Source organism: Corvus moneduloides, chromosome 8 (assembly GCF_009650955.1).
Source record: "Corvus moneduloides isolate bCorMon1 chromosome 8, bCorMon1.pri, whole genome shotgun sequence".
In the NCBI taxonomy this organism is placed as follows: Eukaryota; Metazoa; Chordata; class Aves; order Passeriformes; family Corvidae; genus Corvus; species Corvus moneduloides.
The window spans coordinates 5,162,611-5,183,265 of record NC_045483.1 but is presented as its reverse complement, the minus strand read 5'-3'; the positions used below and the strand labels follow the sequence as shown (position 1 = coordinate 5,183,265).

General features: G+C 38.4%; 1 protein-coding gene across 1 annotated transcript in view; it reads left to right on the top strand.

The window, feature by feature from the left end:
• PLPP4 (phospholipid phosphatase 4) overlaps nt 1-20,655 on the top strand; it is a 48,584-nt gene that overhangs the window by 14,099 nt on the left and 13,830 nt on the right. Inside the window, exons 2-5 of the mRNA XM_032116451.1 lie at nt 2,842-2,950; nt 7,223-7,313; nt 10,604-10,667; nt 11,917-12,041. Coding sequence (XP_031972342.1) covers nt 2,842-2,950; nt 7,223-7,313; nt 10,604-10,667; nt 11,917-12,041 — 389 coding nt within the window. The remainder of the gene's footprint in view (nt 1-2,841; nt 2,951-7,222; nt 7,314-10,603; nt 10,668-11,916; nt 12,042-20,655) is intronic.

Genomic DNA, 20,655 nt, shown 5'->3' with positions numbered 1-20,655 from the left:
GCATAAAAATTTAATTAGCAGTTGAGCTCTTTCAGAAGACAAAAAAAAAGAAAGTGATTTCTTTTTTTACAGTCACTATCCTCTAACTGTTTACTTTCTATTTCTGTATTGTTCACAGAGACATCTGCTGCCTTCTGCAGCTATGTTTTTTCTCCTTCAACAGTGATTTTGAAATTATTTTGCCCAGTTTCAGAAAACTTTTTTTTTTTTTTTTTTTTTGCATTATGTTGCACTTAATTTGAACACTGTTTTTGGAAGATATCAGAACACTAGTCCAAGAAATAAATGAATACATAATCAGATTTAATATATAGTGGATACAAAACTGCTGCTGTTGCATAAAATAATAATGATTACAGTCATTGATAGATTTGCTGAAATTACTCTTTCTTAATACGAGTACAGGTGAGTATGTATTAATCAAAAAATCAGTCCTCATCTGAAATCAGATACTATTTGTTATTTATTATATTTTCATCTCTTTAGCATGTGTTATTATGTTCTTAAAGGAATTAAATCTTATGACAGTGTGTATCTGCGGTGTCATAGCTTGTTTCCTGTGAGAAATGAGTTTGATTTTTTATTTTAATTTCTCAAACTTAACTATAATTTTAGCTTTCTTACATCACGAGGGGACATGAAACAAAAGATCAAGAAGAGCCCCAAACCTTTAAATCTGCTGGCATTTGTTCATAATGTCAAATGTCTTAACATCAATTTAATTAAATTTCTGATCCAATGTGACAAACTTTCCAAAAGTGCGCTGGTGCACAGATATATCATGGTCACCTTGAAGCACAAATGTTTGTGTGTTGCTTGCTCTCTGCAGTTACCCGAAATGCTTCAAATAATACACTTTAGGACTTTCTTTTAGTTGAAGCTTGGAACCAAACCTACTTGTATTGTCTAGGGGTTGACCTTTATTTTTCTAGTTGAAAACTGTAAAATGAATTTTTCATATGGGTGATACATTACCTGGAACTGTTCTTCTTTAGAATTGTTTCCTATTTTCATGTCATGCACAAGCCATTGTCTTTTAAACTCAAAAAAGCTTTAAGTTTTCATTTTGAAAACACTGAAACAAATTGTTTTGACACTTCTGAAGTTCACCTTCTTGGGAGAGCAGGCTCAGACTCTGGGTTTGGAGAAGCTGAGCATAACAGTAAATATTCCCCTTGCAAAACCAGACTCCTTAAGCTTCCAGAATAATCTTGTTGTCCATGTAGGCCAGTATAGGAAACATAAATATTGTTACAAGTGACAAGACTGTGTTTGACCTTTTCTGGTCCTTAAATTTTGTTATTTTCCTTTAGGAAAGGAGAGGAATAAGAGGTCAGTTGGGCTCTTTTGGATGTTCTGTCTAGAGGGGGAGTCTGAGTGTGCTCAGCTAAAGGGGGTCAGAGACTGGTTTGGGTTGGAAGAGGCCTTTCAAGAGCAGCTGGTTCCGACCCCTGTGCCATGAGTAGGATAAGAAGTTTGCTGTTGTTTAGGAAATAGCTGACCTAGCTCGGTTTGAGGGCTTGTCTTCCCTGGGGAGGGTTGCATATGTGAGTATGGTTTAATTTTACTCTGCTCTACAAATTGCTTTGGGCTTTTTCTCTTTACAAAGTCACTTGACATGCCTGCTACTGGTATAAAACCTGGGTTTGGAGATGTTTAAAGCCCTAGGCTTTGGAAAATTTACAGTAAAAAAAGCTTTGGGCTGCTACATCTCCAAGTTCTGGCTCCATGGGCTTATTAGGTGAGAGCAATCTGCAGAAAACTGGTCCCTGTGTCTTTCCTCAACAGCCATTCCTCAAGTCCTAATAAACCAGAGCTAAAATGAACAATGTAAAGCAAAGGCCAAACTTCCCAGGTTGTCTGATATTAATTCAGAGCCAAGAAAAGTTAAAGAGCACTGAAGGACTCTGTGGCAAAAGGAGTATGGTTTAAATGAAGTGAGACAATTTAGGTAGTCAAGAAAAGCTTTTGAAACTTCCTACTACAGTCAAGGATCACAATTCCTGCTTTTGCTTTCAGTGCATGACAAAAGATACCCACACAAATTATTTTCTATAGACAATGTAACCTCAACATTTTATTTTGATACTCTTAATTTCAAAATAACCTAATTACAGAACCATGGGGGATTTTAGTTTGTTTGGGGGTTTGTTTTTGATTTGCTTTTTAAGATAGCTAATTGACATAATAATGAAATTTAAATTGTTTTGGTAGAATGAGGCATTTCTGGTAGACTCAGATTCTTCTTAAGCTTGACAGCCCATCTTTTTTAGGAGAAAGTTTCTTTTGGAGATATTCTCTAAAATTACCTCTTTTCTGTCAGTAGAAGAAATTTTCTGGGCTGCTTCTTTCTCTTTCTTTTGCTTTGTGATCCTGCAAATGCAACTGTTATGCTTCAAAATCTTGACATTTGAAAAACATTTTATATTTTATATTTGTTATAGAATTTCTACAGGGTAAAAGACTGCATTGCATGGTTGTAAATGGATAATAAATGACTACATGATTTATTTAACCTCATGGTATTATTTGCACACTTTTTCCACAAAAAGAAGAAAAAAAAAGACAATTTATTCTCCACAGTAGTGTTCACGGAACTTTTATAAAGTTGTAGAACAGCTTTAAAAGTGTAGACTTTTAAAACGCATTTTCTGAAGGGTGTATTTATAAAGTTTGTATTACTAAAATGCAGTGAGGTAGGATGGCAATGTAGCAATTTAGTAATAATGATAATTCATGCAGGCTATGTCGAATTTGGGGGACTTTCTAAATCAGCAGAACTCTTCTGGGTGTTTTTGGTCATCATTGTGAAAAATTTGTATCTTTGATTGTTGTTTGCAGTTTTACAGAATTTTTGGATCCTTTCCAGCGGGTGATCCAGCCAGAGGAGATCTGGCTGTACAAAAATCCTTTGGTGCAATCAGACAACATCCCTACACGTCTCATGTTTGTAAGTACTAAAGGCCTCTGGGTCATCTGATGGCTGTCAGCTGAGTGTACTGTCATTTGATAAGCAGTAGGAAATATTTCACAAGTAGAGGATGTTCCTTTAATCCTAAAGGCAATTATTTTCCAAACCAATGTTGTCCAAAATGTACCAAATTACGGGAAGTCTTTAAAAAAAAGCATTATCAGATGACTGAATTTATGAATGTTGATTTTTCAGTTTAGGAATGAAAGTAGTGTTAGCTTAGAGGGATGTGAGAGAAATGAGTAGAGAAGCTTTTTCAATTAGCTGGTTGGGTGACCTGACAAAACCTTGCCATGCTCTTATAAGGTTAAGTGCTTAAATTTTGAAATCCAATTTGTTTTAGGCATGTTAGGCACTGAGATAGTTGACTCTGAATAATCTTTTTTTTTTTTCCCCAAAGGCAAAACCTTTGTTTTAGCTTCTGCCAACACTGAATTTATCACAGAGCTGCCCTGCTGTCACTGCTCTTCTGGCTCTTCCCTGCTCAGGATGTGCAGAATGGATGGCTGAATTTGGTTATCAAACTTTGTAGCTTTGATAACCCTCACTAGCAATGATTACCAATCATAATAATCTCTGTATATAAGAGTGCAGTAAGACAGACCATCTCAGAAGTGCTGAGAAATTATGGGTATAGTTCAGGCTGTAAAAATAGAAGTTCAGTCTTTTCCACAGCTGCCTCAAAGTCATCTTTTCCTGAGTCTTAAGTGAGGCCAGGGTTTTGCTTTTCTAACTTGAATTCAGTGATATGAAAATGATGATGATGAAAATCAGTGATATAATTTCTATTCAGCTTTTTTATGAAGGTTTAACCCTTCAGTTATGAAAAAATTTTAATTAAGGAACAACTTAAAGGTGCCTCCTGCATATGAGGCAACCGTATATCCCAGCCTTCTAAGACAGAGGCTGAAGGCCTGGTTTTTAAATTTGCCCTTATAAACAATAAACATTTTGTTTATATTGCATTAAGAAGCAGCCCTATTATGGACTTTTTCATCCTGGATGGGTGAAAATGTATATTTTTCCTGAAATGAAGACAGCTGTGTAAAAAAACACCCAAAACCCAAAAATCAAGCAACAAACAAAATAACCCCCAAGCCAAACATTAAATTGTTGTTCTGGGAAAGACTGAGTTTAGTTGTGTGATTTTTCCTTATGCTCAGCATTACTTTGCTATGCGGTTTCTCTGATCTGTTTATAACTGAAGAGTTCAAGAACCAAGGCTGAATCATTGTACAGGGTTTTGCTGCAGTGGTGAAACTATTTTTCAAACCAGTTGGGATAATCATTAGTCCATGCTCTTGTTCTCTAGGCAGAAGGCACTGGGAAGCACAATTCTGGGATATAATGATAATATTCCCCTGTTCCCAGAGCCCCAGACTTTGGCAAAGTTTGTGGTGGGTGGAACTTTCAGGCAATTCTGTGTCAGTAACATTTGTATGGCCTGTGTTCTCTTTCTGGCTCAGACTTTAAACAGTGAACAGCTTCTTAAATTAAGAAACATAGGTAATTTCTATATTCTTTTCTTATTTTTCAAATTTAAAGGAAATAAAATCCAACTCTAGCACTGATCACAAGCTTTCATTACGGACAGAATTTGTTGCCACTGATGTACTCTGATATTGAAACATGTGACTATGGCTTACCAGAAAGAAACCTCTGAGACTTTATCAATTGCTGGATTATTTTATTTGCTATGAGAGACTTGAATTCAAGGGAAATGTTGTGAATGAACATCCAAATTAGACAAAGCTGACTCCTGCATGGGTAGCAAATACTGGCAAGACCTGAGCCTGGTTCTATCTATCAATGAATATTCCTTGCCTTGGAAAGTGCAGGTAACTGCCAGCTTTCCCTTGGATGCATGGAAGTGTGTGGGAGTCCCTATAACTTCAGCACATCTCTGGTTTGCCAGGATGAATAATAAATGACAGAGATTTTGTCCATGTTTCACAAAAGCCTGGCAATGCTGGAATATTTCACTGCTGGAAAAGGAAATGTTGCTGAGATGCATCTGAGGAGAGTATTGCTCATTAGAATGTCACCAAATCTGGTATAGATATGAGCCATAGAGGAACCTTTTCAAAATAAATAAAAAGGAGTCTGTCACAAGTCAAAATTTCTTTGTGTGTGCATTTTGCTGCAGAATAAAAAGCACCTTCCAGGTAATGCTTTTGTGTAAGGAGCAGCAATATACCACAAACATGAATAGTTCTTCATCTCTCTCAAAAATTCACATGCTTGTGAAGTATGATGAAATCTGCAGTTTTACCAGATTTCTGAAGATGGATGGGGAAGTGGTTTGGAAAAAGCTGCCACTTGACTGCTATTCTTTGTTGATAATTTCTGCTGCTCCTGCTTGTTCAAAAGATTTCTGCCTCCATTAAACCACCACTATCAGCCTGTCAGCCTTGGCTATATTCCCACATGTTCTTCAGTACTGGAATGCAGATATTTTTCTTCATCTTTTTTTTTTTTTTCCTGGTGGCAATCCTTGTTTTTAAGAATGAATCTAGTGATTTTAGGACTTGTTTTTTTTTTTATTTCACACTTTTCTCTGAAAGCAGAAATGAAACTGTTGATGAGGATAGAGACAAGTGAACATTTCTGGAGCAGTAACGTGGCATTGGCACCCAAACTTGAATCTCACACCTATTTAGAGGGAGATTTGAAGTGGAAACAACACATCTTTTTGCACAAAATTTGGTCCCTGCCTTCCTAAATGTAGAAAAGGGGAACAGATTCCAGACTGTGTTTTAATCTGCAGGTTTCACTGAGTTAGATAATATTTTGCAGATGCAGGTGAGGGCAATCTGGTACAAGATGCACAGGGAAAATAACAAACATAGTGCACTCTCATACTGTTTTCTACTCAAATATTCTAAAATCGTAAAGTGAGGGCTGGGATTAATCTGTGGTATAAAAAGAAGATTGAGTCGTGTCTTTTGTCATAATATATCTGTCTGGTCTGGTTTTTGTGTCAGTGGGGCTATTTAAGAACTAATGCATAGTTCAGCTTCAGCAAAGAAAGCATAATCTTACTTAAGACCTGGCACCCCTTGTGTTATTTACAGCTTAATTTTTGCCTTGTTTAAAAAACCCTCCAAACCTCAACCAGTAATTTTCACTTTTGTTTAAGAGAATAAATGTTTTTGAAAGACTCTGATATTTTTTGACCAAATGTGGTTGTGAAGAGGTTTGTAGGTTCTAGAAAGGAATTGGTTAACTTAGACTGGAACCAGCAAGAAGCATAAATGTACTACCTTGCCTGTAAATTGCCTTTTACCTCTGCAACTGAAGGTCTGAGACAGAAGAGATGAGGGAAGGACCGGTTGAGAACAGAATCAGAGTTTCCATGGCAAGCTCTTAATGAGAAACTCCCTGGTGCTGTGCTTGGGACAAACTGATGTGTGTCTCTGGAGAAAAGCAATGAGTACCTGCCCTGAGAGGCCAGACTGGGCGCTGCATGCAGTAAGATGACTTTTGGATGACATTCCTGGTGAATCATCATGGCCCAGATTGCTCTGTGATAATAAAAGTGCTGTTCATGGAAACTGAGTGTGCACTGAGGCAGAGATGCCATTTCAGGTTCCCTGTAGGAGGATTCCTGTCCTCCAGCACTGACAATTACAGAATAAGGTTCTGTTTAACCAGTGACTAAACTTGTAGATGCTCAGCTGTTGTTTTTCTGGGCTTGATCAAAACAAAGCAGCTTGGTCCACATCCAAACACTGGTAAATGAAAGAATCATAAAGACACAATCTTCCCAATGCATTCAAGCATGACAGTTGAAAAGAAAACAAAAAATAAGATGAAGAGCATTTTAAAATGCCAGGAAGTTGGTGCTGCAGTCTCTTCTGTTGAGTAGGGTCTTACTGAGCACTCAGCCTGAGCGTGGTGCCTTCTGCAGCAACGCACACTGTGGAAAAAATGTACAAATTCCATATGGATCAGTGTGTGAATTTTGTGGACCTTATGGACTGTTACTTTTTCATTGGAGAAGCTGACATTTTAAATGCAGCTCTGGGCAATTACAAATCAATTATAACCGAGGGCTATATTGGAATATTAATGTGCTCGTCACCCTGGAGTTGCAAAAGACAAATCATCCCACTTTGCTTAAGGTCAGGAGTTTGATCAAGATCATTCAGCCTTTTGGTTTAAATGGAAATGGCTGCAGCTAATTATTAATCAGTTGGACTGAGAAGGAGTTGATGTTCTCACACATGATATTTGCTCTCTCTCACACAGGCAATTTCGTTCCTCACGCCACTTGCAGTCATTTTTGTGGTGAAAATAATCCGTCGAACAGACAAGACCGAAATTAAGGAGGCTTTCTTAGGTAAAGTATGTCATACTTCGAGGTGGAAAAATGTGTGATAGCTCTCAGAGATTGGTTCCAAGTGTAGTCCAAGCCTTGAAGAAAACCTGTCTCCGTTACAGTCCGTTATAGCAGTTTTCAGTGCAGTTTCAGGGCATCTCACACAAGCCTTTGGGTTTATATGCGCTTCTAGGTGTACAAATTCTGTGCCTTAATTCCACAATTCAGCCCCCAAGGGTGGAATTTGATCAGCAAAGACAAGTCCATCTGAGAGACTGTTCACATGTATATTTTTCTGTCACACCCAATCTTTTACTTATGTCTTATTTATATTTGCAGCTATTCTAAATCAAGGCTTGGACTGGAAAGTCCTGTGGGACTCAGCTGCTTAGTGCAGGAAATGACTCCTCATTGTTTTCTCTGATCTTCTCCTGGAGTTTACTGCTACCCATTGCAAAATCCGTGCTCTTGGCTCAGTTTTTCTAATTAGAAGCTGCTGTTTCATCTTAAACTGCCAATGGAATTAGATGTGCACTTAAACCTGGACTGTGAACAGTAGTGGCTGTGCTGTGGGTGAGGTCTAATTACAGTTGTAGGCAGTAAATTTGAGCAGAGAAGCAGAGGACAATGGGAAGGGTAAATCTTAAGCTGTTCCAGCTGATTTTGGCTGTGCCTATCTCTTGAAATCTTACAGTGATACACGCCCAGATCCTTTTAACATAGATATTGCCAGGGACCAGCATTGATTAAAGCACTTTCACTGGCAAGGCATACCTTGAAGCACTAAGAACTGCAAATGTTTTTGTTGGCCTTATGTTTGAAATATGCATAATTCTGAAATTCTGCTTTACTGGCTAATTCACACTTTAATTTATTGTCCCTTACATAGTAAAATCAAAGCAATACTCAGCCTTGCCTTAGCATTGGATGTAAATGGCACTGGGTAATTGGAAACATTTTTTTAGACAAGGCTGCCTTCCCATAGATTATTCTTTCTCCAGTTGCTCTAACACAAGTGTGAAATGATCCTCAGTTTGTTTTGACTGCTGCCAGTCATTCGTTGTAAGTTCTGGAATGTCTTAGAGTGATATTTTACTGACAAGTCCATTCAGTGCGAAAAACTCTTCATTCATAAAATGCATACAGTCAGTTCTGAGCCTCACTTTCTGTTGTGTAAGAAGGAAAGGAGCTTAGGGTCAGTTTCTCCATCAGAAAAGACATTGTTTTTTTCCTGCTGTTTTGCCTTCTGTTGTGATTCCCTCTACAAGGTCCAGGAGAAAACTTGCCAGTTTCTCCAATCTTCCTCTTGCTACCCAGACTGAGGAAACACCAGCCTTGATGTTCTGTTCACTTTGTGCCATAAGTGTGGAACTTCTTGAGGCTTATTGATGTTCAAGTGCCCTGTACACTAATAAGATTCAGTACTTGGTGATGTGAATGCTCATCAGGTGTGGTGGGCCTTTGTTGATTTGCTGAGATCTGCCACAGAATGTTCATAAAGAATGTTCAGGGAGTACCCTGAAAGGTGGATTTCTTTAAGCATGATACATAGAAGAGAGAAAAGGGAGAAAGGATGTGAAAATTCTTTGCCCCTCGTATAGTGTTTAATACAAAGAAGGGGATTCAGTGCACCTGGAGTAAGGACAAGTTAATTTAGGTGCCCTTAAGCCTTCCCCTGGAAGTGCCTAAATCTCTCACTGACTGGATTACATGACTTTAGCTGGGCAATATGAATCTCTCTTAAAGGAAAAAACAGCAGAGGAAATAATTTTTTTTTTTACCATCCTACATTGACACTGTCATTTGATGCTTGGATTGCCACTGTAAGGAAGATGCAACAGTGAGGGCACAGCTCAGTCAGGTGTACAATGAACAATCAAGAAAAAGCTCAGCAAAAAGACTAAATATTACTGCCTGTCTTCGAAAGCAGGTATGTTTTTTAAAAAGGAGAGTGTAGTGCTGTGGCATTGCTGGTCATCTGCATTTGACTTTGTGGAAAATTTCCCCATGTAATTTCCATTAAAAACTGAGACAAAACAATACAGGGGAAAAACAGAGCATGGGATTGGGTGGTCACTGTGAACACAGGTGTTGAAAAAGGAAGACTTTTTAACAGTATGGGTGCCTCTAGGTTTGACTTGTTCTTTTATTTTTGCTGGCAGCTATTGTTATATTCTGAGAAAACCCTTATTTTTGCTTTCATGAAGGTCCCACTTTTTTTTTTTTTAACTTTAAAAAATAGACCCTATAACACATTTTTATGATCTGTTATATCCTCAGGCAAAGGTTTTATGGAGACAGGATGAGTGCTGCTGAAGTGCAGCATCTGGGGCAGCAGCCCAAGGAGGAAATAGCTCATGTGGCTGTCATAATCAAAGTTATATTACTGTAAATGTTCTGCTGGAAATCAGACATTTGCCTGATAATTTTTTTTCTGATGGGAAGTAAAATTCATTGGCTCCCATTTTGCAACAGGGAGCTATGGTGTGGACTGCAAAATTAAATCAGTTTTAATCTAAAATGTGTGTATGTGCAGGATCAAAGCACCAGTGAAATCAAGGCAGAGATCTTCATAGGCTTGAGATGAGGTTCTTTGGAAAGTCTAGGGACTTGGCATGCAAGCACAAATAAAAAAGATGATTAAGTCTTACCTAATATGACAGTGCCTGCTTATTCTCCAATTTTATTTGAAAATTTTTTTAATCATAGGAGGAAATGTAAGGGGAAAACACTGAAATATTTAATCAAAACATCCAAATCCTTTTGAAAGAGAAATAAATGAAGTCATCCAAGTCTAGTTTTAGCCAAAATCCAGTTCTTTAGTCTGGAAGTGAACTGTTTAATTGCATCATGTATCAATTATATATGTATATATACACATACATTTTATATGTATATATATGTACATATATACATATCTATATCTATATATCTTACATACTGGTCTGTACAGGAATTTTGCTTGACCCAAAGAGCATGAGAGTTTAATCTGGTAAATCACAAAACTAAAAAATTGCAAACCCACGGTACTTCATTCTCTAATTTTTTCTCTTTTCTTGACTTATGCCTGTGAAAATGGAATGGTAGGAACACTGGCTTTGTGTAGGGAAATAAGAACAAAGTCATGATTATTATGATGCTCTGAGGTCTGCCCTTAGTCTGGCTAAGAAGAAAAAACGTAGGCTGAAAAAAAGATCATTCAATTTTCAGTCCAGTAAAGGTTTAAATCTGTAAATCAAATGCTGTAAGGCTGCAATTTATTCCTTGGTATTTAGGTTATTATTGTTCTGTTTGTTCATTCTGTTTTGTAGCTGTTTCCTTGGCTCTAGCTCTGAATGGTGTCTGCACAAACACTATTAAATTAATAGTGGGAAGGTAAGTAGTGTCATGCTATAAATGATGGGTTTAGCTGTTGAGAGAAACGGAGACAAACTGGCAACTACAACACGTCTCAGTAAATAGAGAGCTGCGGTTCCAGAGCACGTGGAGTCAGAGGGGGCCCCTGTGGAGCCGTCCTTTGCCTGGTGCAGGTGTTGTACAACTTCATTATGTGACATCCCACTGTGGCAGGAATCCATGCCCCTGTGTTTGGCTATTTGTTTGACTTGCTGGCAGATCCAGACAAGCGAGGGGTTTGAAAGGAGTGGTGGGAGCTGAAATCAGTCCATTAAATTGGCAACACTGAAGGGAAGAGTCGCAGCATGTGGGAGTTTAGATGCCAGTGCCCCTTATCTGATTAAATAGGAATCAGTTGAGTCTCTGTATAACCCAGTGCCTGTGTTTTGTGAGAAGCATATTCTATTTCCAGGTGACATCAACATCTGTGGCACACCAAACCTGGGAGCTAAGAAGTAAATGGATTCCTAGGTAGACCATTTCTTTAGGGAAGCATGATTTTGAATGAAGGGCTTAGAAAAATCTAGCAAACAAAACTCCCTGAAAAATATGGTTTTAGGTACTTTTTGCCTCTTTATCAAAATTTGGAATAATTTCAGCTGAAAAGTACACATTTGACTTGAATTCACCCACTATTTGACAGAGTCCAGCACTGCTTTTGTTGCTGGGATGTTTTGCAGCACTGAGGAAGCAGTATTTGTGTTTGGTTTCTGATGAACCCTCTCTGCTGCAGTGCTGATGCCCTGACAGTAATGGCACTTGGCACTTTTATTTGAAGGGTGCTTTTAAAATAATTAAGAATACACCCTCTTCCTTAGGCAGGAATAAGCTCAAAACAAGTATTTTTTTGTCAGCTTGTCTCTGAATCTGTGATCATTCACTTTTCTTCTCCATGTGGTTTATTAGCTCAGGATCAGTATGACACCAGTCAAACCTACAGGCCCAGCTCACAGCAGGGTCGGAAGAAACTCAAAAGTTTTCTCAATTCATTGAGACAGCATCAAGGCTGGCTTTAGATTTTGGTGGTTGTTTTGAGGATGTTCTGAGCTGGGCGTTTTAGCAAGGCCTGTGAAATGTGGGGGTCATTACACTTTGCTCTGTGCAAGGTGGATCACTCTAGGAAAAAGCAACCTGCATGTGTGTAATAAGCAGTAAATGTAATAATCACTCTGAGGTTTATCTGTTACTACAGCTTCTGTGTTTTTAATATCCATGGTGTTTTTTGTAGACCGCGTCCCGATTTCTTTTACCGCTGCTTTCCAGATGGAGTAATGAACTCTGAAATGCACTGCACAGGTGATCCAGACCTGGTCTCTGAAGGCAGGAAAAGCTTTCCAAGCATCCACTCTTCCTGTAAGTTCATTTAAACACAATGCCTCTTTTGTAAAAAGCTGTCCTTTCTGTGGTTTGGGGTTGATCCTTTTCTGCTGGATTGTGAACCTGATTTTTACTGGAGGAGTCTGAATTTCTGACATTCAGAAAGTCAGAAATTTCCTTCTGGAAATAAAGTCATGAGCCTGTGACCCTTCCTTATCTTGGGAACCACCTGAGTTCATGCAGAGTCCTAGCAGGATTGTCAGTAGAGTGAAGCATATTCAAGGTTACAGAACACTGTGATTCTGAGGGGCATCTGTTCCCCAGTGCAGACCTTTGTCTATATAGTAAGTATTTATTTTGTTATATTCCACTGGAATATAAAGTAAGACAGTAAAATCACTCTTCTTTTGGCTTTGAGGTGGTCCTCAATCTAGGTCTCATGGTTTGATCAGATACTCCCAGTTTGTGCTGTATCCTGACAGATGTTTAGGTGGCTTTTTGAGAATTCATCTATCTGATTCAATTAGTTTTACTAACTTAGGTGTTTGTAAAGGTTCCTTTCTCTGTTTTGAGGAGATGACTTCTAGTGTGTTTTATGTCATGTCTAATAAAATATCTTTTCATCTGTAAAATAACTTGATTACTGTGAGCTTTTTTGGGGGTTTTTTTGGCCAATAATATTTGCTGCCTTCAGCTGTTCTAAGAACTGCTGAATGAGAACCACTAAGTCGTGTCTATGGAATTTTTTTGAAAGTAGTAACTTCAAATTTCCTAATTGTGCAGAAGTATATATTGCAGATGAGTCTGATGATGAGAGGAATGAAACTGTGAGCTGGTTTTGCTCTTTCTTTCTTGTTTGAGGCCCAGAAATGAATAAGAGAGTAGTAGATGTTTGTGGATAAGTTAAAAGCTTTAGTTCTAAGCCAGTGGGGCAGCCACAGAAGGAGTCCTGGGGCTTTCCTTTTACCTGGCCCTGGCTGCATAAGCACTGAGTTATGGTGCTGCAGCTCACACCAAATTTATTGGAGCAGAATGATGTCCCAGAGTACTTAGATCAAAATTATGAGAGCAACTTTCTCTATCACTGACATAAGATTAGCATGTGGCTGAGTCAACTATTTCCCACCCCAAAGCCTTTTATTAAAATCTGATTAGAATGAAAAGATATTATGTATTCAGTAATTTTTATCAATTGGTAAGTGTATGTTGGAGTGAGGCAATTCTGCAGCTGCTTGAACTGCTTAGCTGTTTGAAGCCTGATGTTATAATATCTAAGTCTCTGATAAGCCTTAAAAATCCATTCATAGTTTAGTCTCCTAATGGAGAAGGAAAGCATTTAATTTGACAATCATACAATGCTAACCCTTACTCCTTCTCTGCAGAAAAATTATTTCGATGACCAGAATTGTCAGTTTTATCAAGAATAGTTTATAGTTGTGATCATGAATTTAGTTTCTTCAGTTCATTCCCAGTAGAATAAAGAGTGAAAATCAAAAAAGTGGTATGGGAAGTGCACCATTATACTGCTTTCCTACACCTATGAGGATGTTTGGGATATAGTAATTCATGTTTGCAAATTGTGCTATAATTCTCCATTTTCTTAGCTCAGTTTTAAAAACTGTCCTTCCTGTCTTCTTAATGTGTAGGTATTTGCAAACTTTCCCTCCATAATATCAGTCCAAAATTTTTTCTTGGCACCTTTCTCCCTTCCTTCAGCACAAGATTGTTATGAGGTAAAGTGAAGGAGTTCCACTCTTCAGATTTCTGCCACCCCTTCTCTGTGTGTTGTGAAATTCATGGAACAGCACCAAAAATGGTTTTTTGGTTTCTGTTAGTGTTTGTGGGATTTTTTTTTTTTTCTATTTTCATGACTACAGAAATGTAGGGGGGGAGGATGAGAGTTGACATAAACTACTACCTCTCCTGGTATGATGGTTACAAGTAGCCCACTACAGTTTGGTATTTCCTACTTCACTTGAACCCATAAGGAAAATAAATCACAAATAAAAGCTGCCAGGCAGCTCATAAAGAAGGGTTAGACACTTCAGTCAAGAGCCATTTTCATCTTCAAAGCAGTTTTTCTTAAGGCATTTCTAGGCTAGGCTGTCAATCACAAGCTTTGTTACACCAGAATCTAAAACCTCATCCAAGCAAGACAAGGCCTTTAACAAGGAAGTGTGTGGTGCTCTAAATGGGGAGCTACAAGGGCGTAATGCAGGGATGTGTATCAAGAGTGACAACACTGGCACTCCCAGATGGCCTGGCCTGACCTTGCTTCCTCCATAAAAATGTTGTGAACCACCTGTTACCACTCTCAGAGCCAGCTTGTGCCCTGAGGGAGAGTGCTCCTTTATTGGAGCACAGATGATTTTCTTGGCTTCACCTCCCTGGGCCAAGGAGTGAATGTCATACAAAGAAGGAAAATGTGTGAAGTACAGACTGTTTTGTAAAGCCAGAGAGTGGCTTGCATGTTCCACTGGATCAAAGAAATCTCTGGATCTTCTGGATTTTTTGGAGCCCGTTTTGCTTCTTTTCCAGTGTACTGCCAGAGTATCTTGTGTGAGGGAATGGACATTTGTATGTAGGGATCCAAGACTCCTGCCTGTGTCCAGGAGCTCAGAGGTGTTCCTGAGTCACGCAAATGTTGCTATTCTGACACCCAGAATAACTCCAAAATACAGATTTGTTTTTTCCATAATTAGCATTTCCATGGTTTTATAATCCATTGGCAATTTTACTACTTTAAAGCTACCACCTGTGACGGTACCATGCAGCTTCCTATGCTCATACTTCATCAAAAGAGTGATGTTTATGAAGATCATAAATGCAGCATTTTTTCCTGCCTCTGTCCTTCCTGTGTGCGTTCTGAAGAGTTTTCTTGCAGGCAGCCTTTGGGCAGCCTGCCTTGGAGAGACCTCCTGGCCTCCCCTCCTCTCCAGATGTACTTTTTGCTCCTTGCAACAACATGCAAACAGCAGCAGCAAGCAACAGATCAAAAATGAGCAACCAAATGGATGGACGTACAGATAGAATGATTGAGTGTATTCAATGAAACAAAGAGAACAAATTGTGCAGGAATCAGTAGAAACCTTTTATTGCTAATGATTACCCAGCACACCAGCTGATGAAAAATGTGGTGTATGGATAAAGAGCATTTAAGTGAATGCAAGAGGAAAATTAAGGTGAACCAACACAGAACAGTTGATTGGATGAGCCACGTGCACAACTGGGACCTGAAAAGATCACTGAATTTGCAGGCATACATTATTCTAATGGGATGGATAGAAAGCTTTTTGTAATTGATTTCTTCCTTTTTATCTCATGTCTGATGTCGCTTTGACATTTCTGTCAGGCTGGCAAGATCTCTCCACAAACAAAATATGAACTTACGAGTCCTGGAGTGTTATTTATCTAAAAATCATGTGCATGGGAAATAAATGCTTGTAATTCCAGGTTTATATCCAGTGAAGCAGTCCCAGGTAAGCCAGATATTCAGTAATTAAAAATGGAAAAGAAATCAGTAGGGTTCTTTTAATTAACAGTTCTTTGTTACTTTGAGTAGCTTTATGCATTTGCCAGACCAAGGAAGATTTCACAACGTGCCACTCTTTATACAGGCTACAAGAAGGGAGCATTTGATCGGTATTTGTGTGGACTGGGAGGTCTGAGTTTATTTTGGTGACAGAATTTAGAATTTGTATTATTATCCTGGGGTCCTGAGGGAGAATGTCAGCTTTCTAGATCCTGTGTTAGTCTTAAATTGCAATTAGCTATAATTGGTTATAATTGCTATGATTGGGTAAATATCTTTGTTTGGAGAATATATCTAAATTTTTTCAGGGAGCATGTTCAGCCTAGAAGCCACCAGGGTTTTTTCATGCACAAGGAAGACTGATTCCACTTGTAAGCAGAGGACCATATGTCAAGAACACGCTTAATTAAGGTGACAGGAATACTGAGCATGTTTTCCATGTGAGAGCTCACATTTCTGAAAGCACGTAGGATTTGTGAGCTGCAGCTTAAAAATGTTGCAATGCCCTGGGACCTCTAAAGAGTTCTCAGAGGAGAGCAGAAGAATATGAGCAGTAAACTACCTGTGACGTTGCCACATCACCAGTCAGGTGGCTGTAAGGAGCTGGGAACTAAAGGGGCAAATTCTCTTCTCACTTTATGTCCTGGCAATGGCACAAATATCAACTGGTTCTACCAAATTTTATGAGTTGGGTTTTGTCCAAGTCTTCTCCCAGTTCCTGTCTGAAATGAATTCTGGCTTAAAATATAAATCCAGATCATCTTTCCAAGTTGGTGATACCAAGTTTAGGATACAGAGCTCTAAATCAAAGGAATAAATACCTGGTCCATCGTGTTTTAACTGGATCTTTGACCCAGATATCACCTGTATTAATGAGGACAGGCCACCAACAGCAAGCAAAAAAGCATGCTGCAAAAGTAGACTGTGCTTGTGTTAATATAGTTTAATGAATGAGTCTTGGCATTGCCAAAACCACGACATGGCTACATCTTAAGTGTTTATGTTCATATGTTGTTATCAGAACAGTAAATAGCAAATCAGCAATACAGGCTTGCTTCAAATATTGTTCAGCAGAATGGGCTGTTTAGCTTAAAAGAAAAAAAATCCTAGACAGGGAGATATCCCATATGCTGCTGTGATTGTAGTAATGGAGTCCTTGTACAAGCAAGTACGGGTAAATAATAGTAACACAACACAATTTATTTAGAAACACCAAAAATCCTGTGCGAATTTAATGCCATATTCTTGACCTTGTTTCCTTTCTTAAGGGAAGTGATTAATTCTTCATGATATAACTCCCTTTAGGCTCTTATTCTGCTCAAAACATTTGCAAGCAGATTGCAGTTGCCAGTTTTGGCTTCAACTTTATTTAGGGACTATTTTTAAATGTGTTATTTCTGAATTGGCCAGAACTATTGAAGCTGGGTTTTTCAGCTAAGGAATTTGATTAGAGGAACTTGCATGAAACTGGTTTTGGTACCTTGGTACTGAAGGAAAAATAGTGGCTTGGTGAGAGGTTAATTTAAGCTCCTTGGAGCGCGCTGTGTGTTGGTGGTCAGGGGGAGATTGAGCCCATGTTGGCCATGGATAGCCACACCAACATCTTCAACCTGATGTGTCTGCTGGGAAAAAATGAATAATCACTTGCTAGTCTGGTTTGTATCAGCTTATAGTTTGATCCACCAACTTCTAGGATAAATGTTCTTCTGGAAATTGTGCAGTTCCTGCCACTCCTCACAGCAGGGTCAGGGAGAGGAGGTTCCAGAGGATGATTTCCAGTTGAGTTTTGATTTAATATGAAGGTTCCACAGCCTATCTCACAGGATAACCTGGTTCAATGCCTGACCATGGTCAGAGTGAAAATGTTATTTCTTATGTTTAAATGGAATTTCCTGTGCTTTAATTGGTGCCAATTGTCTCTTCACCTTTTACTGGCAGAATTGGGATGTACTTCCCCAGTACAGGAATTTGTATTTCCCTCTGTTGGAATTCAGGAGATTCCTGCTGGCTACTGGTCCCTGAGAGAAAGATCCCATCAAATGACTGGGAGCCAAACTCCCTAAAAATTAATCACTTTAATATAGTGGCTGCAAAGATTATTGAACTTACAATTTCACATTGGATTGGATGGGTTTATGGGAACATAATCAATTAAAAATTACCATATCCTGTATAAAATTTCTGTATCAACAGCAAAATAAATAAAACCCTCATGTGATTTTCATTTTTGTAGCTGCAATTTAGTCACTTAAATTAGTTTGAAAAGTTAACTTTTGGCTAAATTGTGTCATTGATTTTTTTTTTTTAATAAAAATCTTTATTGAGTCTAGAGATTCCTCTTTGCAAGGAAAAAATAGAATTTTGGAGAAATGATTTTGTGGTAGCATCTCAATTTTATTTTTATAGAATGAATGTTAACATAGAGCTGGTGAGAGCTTTCATTTCTTGTGTGGGTGTTTTTGGTTTTCTTCTTTTTATTATATTGGCTGAGAGAGGCTTGCAGAGATTACTGTTGAATATTGCTGAAGAAATCAGAGAATTTAATAAGAAATCTGAAATGAAGAACGCAGTCAGAGGCTGTGGGGACAATAACAGTGACTTATGTGGTCATATGTTTTTTAATTACCTCCTTGATGAATGAAGGTGTCTTGATATGTTTGAGGAAATAATGGCCCTTTAGAAGTGAAGAAGAAAATTCTTTTCCTTGCCTTTCGAGCTATAGTTTACACTTACCTCACAGACAAAATGGTAAATATGTAAAATATTTACTTTTTACAATATGTAAAAAGCTGAAGTTAAAGTGAACTGCAGTGTAAGGAAATCTTTGATCTTAGCTCAAATAAACCAGTTTTCCCAGCAGCTACTGCTGTTTCTTGGTTATTATATCTGCTCAGTTTGCTTTTATCTGTGCAGGGCAGGAGCTTAATTACCTTTCAGTCTAATTCTTCCTTTCCTCTTGCCTAACTTTAGCTTTTTAGGCAAAATATATAAGCTAAGGTTAAGGTAAATGCTTGGTTTCACAGCCTGCAGAAGATTTTGATGTGATGCTGTAGATTTCAGCTGTATCTAAAGTAAAGACCATTGCTCTTCTGCCTGACCTTTTCAGTTAAAAGGACTTTGAGTCACACCAGAGATCTAAAGATCAATTTCCATCAGTGAACTGTAGTGACAGCTCTTCTCTGGAGTGAAATGGGTCAGAAAGCACAAGTCTGGTTTGAAAACAGAAGGCTGTTAACTCAGAGGAGGCTGGAACATCACTTTCTGACCATCTTTAAGGAAGAAATCTCACTACTGTACTGGCAAATATTGAGATTCCTTGAGCTGCCATTGCAGCACATGGTGTGGTCTTCCAGCCCATGGTAAGAATAAATCAGAATATGTGTGAGGGTGTTCTACCTATATTAGAGCTACTTGGAAGTAAACCCAACCATTCTGTTTCCATGAGGACTTTAAAACTCCACAGAGCACTCACCTTTATAAGTTGGGTGGGTCTTTTCCACCCAAAAAGAGTTAGTTGTGATCAGTCTCCAAATCCTACTTGCAGACTCAAAACCCCTTCGAGCAGCAAAAGGGATAGACCTGACACACACAAGATCATGTTCTTCTAATGAAAATAACTCGGAGTCAATCCAGAACTATTTCATTAGAATCAGGAGTACCAGCTACAATTCTGCTATAAGCAAAAGAAAAATAACTCAATAAAACCCTTGAAATTGAATGATGAACTTAAAATGCCAGGCACTTTCCTTTAGAGGTGGCTGACTGATTTATCAAAAGGCAGAAATCTCAGTCATAACATTTTCTGAAAACATTAATTTAGGTCTCTTGAAAGCAAGGGGATATTAAAAGGCTCTTGAGATAAAAGCTAGGAGATAAATGCAGGAAATCAAGTATATTATTTATGCCAGAAAGAAAAAAAAAAAGCACCTGCAGAAAGCCTTATTTGGATTTTGCTAATGCTGTCAGTTCAAGGTAGAAAGCACAAGCTATTGGAGGTAAGTGAATAGTAATTTTTCCCCCATTCCTTCTGCAGAAGACTGAGCAAAGAATGACACCAGTGTTTTCTCAAACAAAACCCACGTGACAAATATTTATGCAAAATATTTTTAAAACTCATACTGCTTTGTTGAAATCCACTGATTTGTGTGGTGGTTTTCTCTCGAGACTTTCGGTTTTCCTTTGTTTCTACCTGAACCAAGACAGTGCTTATGGGAGTCTCTCAATCTGGTTCCTACATTTTGTTTAAGTAACCAGAAACTTTTGGAGAATGATTATTTTGGGAGTTTCTGATCATGCTGGAAGGCAATGCAAGTTGGATTTGTGGATGAAATAGCATGGGAAGAATTTTTTAAAAAATCACTCACAGGGGAGGCGGGGGGAAGGAAGAAATGTCTGGATGGTTTTACTGAGGGAATTAATCAGCAGATAGAAATCAGAATGATTGACCAGATGTTTATGTTATCGTAGCATTTCTGCAGACACTTGGGACTAAATATGATTTAGTATGACTGTTGAGTAGTATGAAATCTTATTTAAAAATATTTAAATATCACAAAATATTTAAAGCATCACTTGCTCTGTCATGCCAGAAATTCTCTATCATATGATAAGTTATTTTATTCTCCGTTTTATTAGCCTGTCTTTGCTGATCTCTTCACCCTGGGTTTCAGTGACAGGACACGTGGGAATGATTCAAAGCTGTGCCAGGGGAGGTTCAGGCTCAATGTTAGAAGAATGGCTTTACCAAGAGGGTGGCCACACACTAGAAGAGGTTTCCCAGAGAGGTGGGCAGCGTTTCCCAAGCCTGTCACTGTTTAAGAGGCATTTGGACACTGCCCTTAATAATTTGCTTCAGCTTCAGCCCTGCTGTGGTCAGGCAGTTGGACTAGATGACAATTGTTGGTCCCGTCCAAGTGAAGTATTCTGTTATTTTCTGTTCCATTCCCCAAGTTCCCTGCTCTGTCTTCCTTCATTACCTGCTTGAATTCAGTAAGTTTGTGTGGATGAGCACAGGAAGATCCTGTCTAGAAAAATGGAACTGCTAGTTGATGTAAATAAGAAAAAAGTGAATAGCCAATGGTTAAAAGATATTTATGCTATCAAACAATAGGATATGAT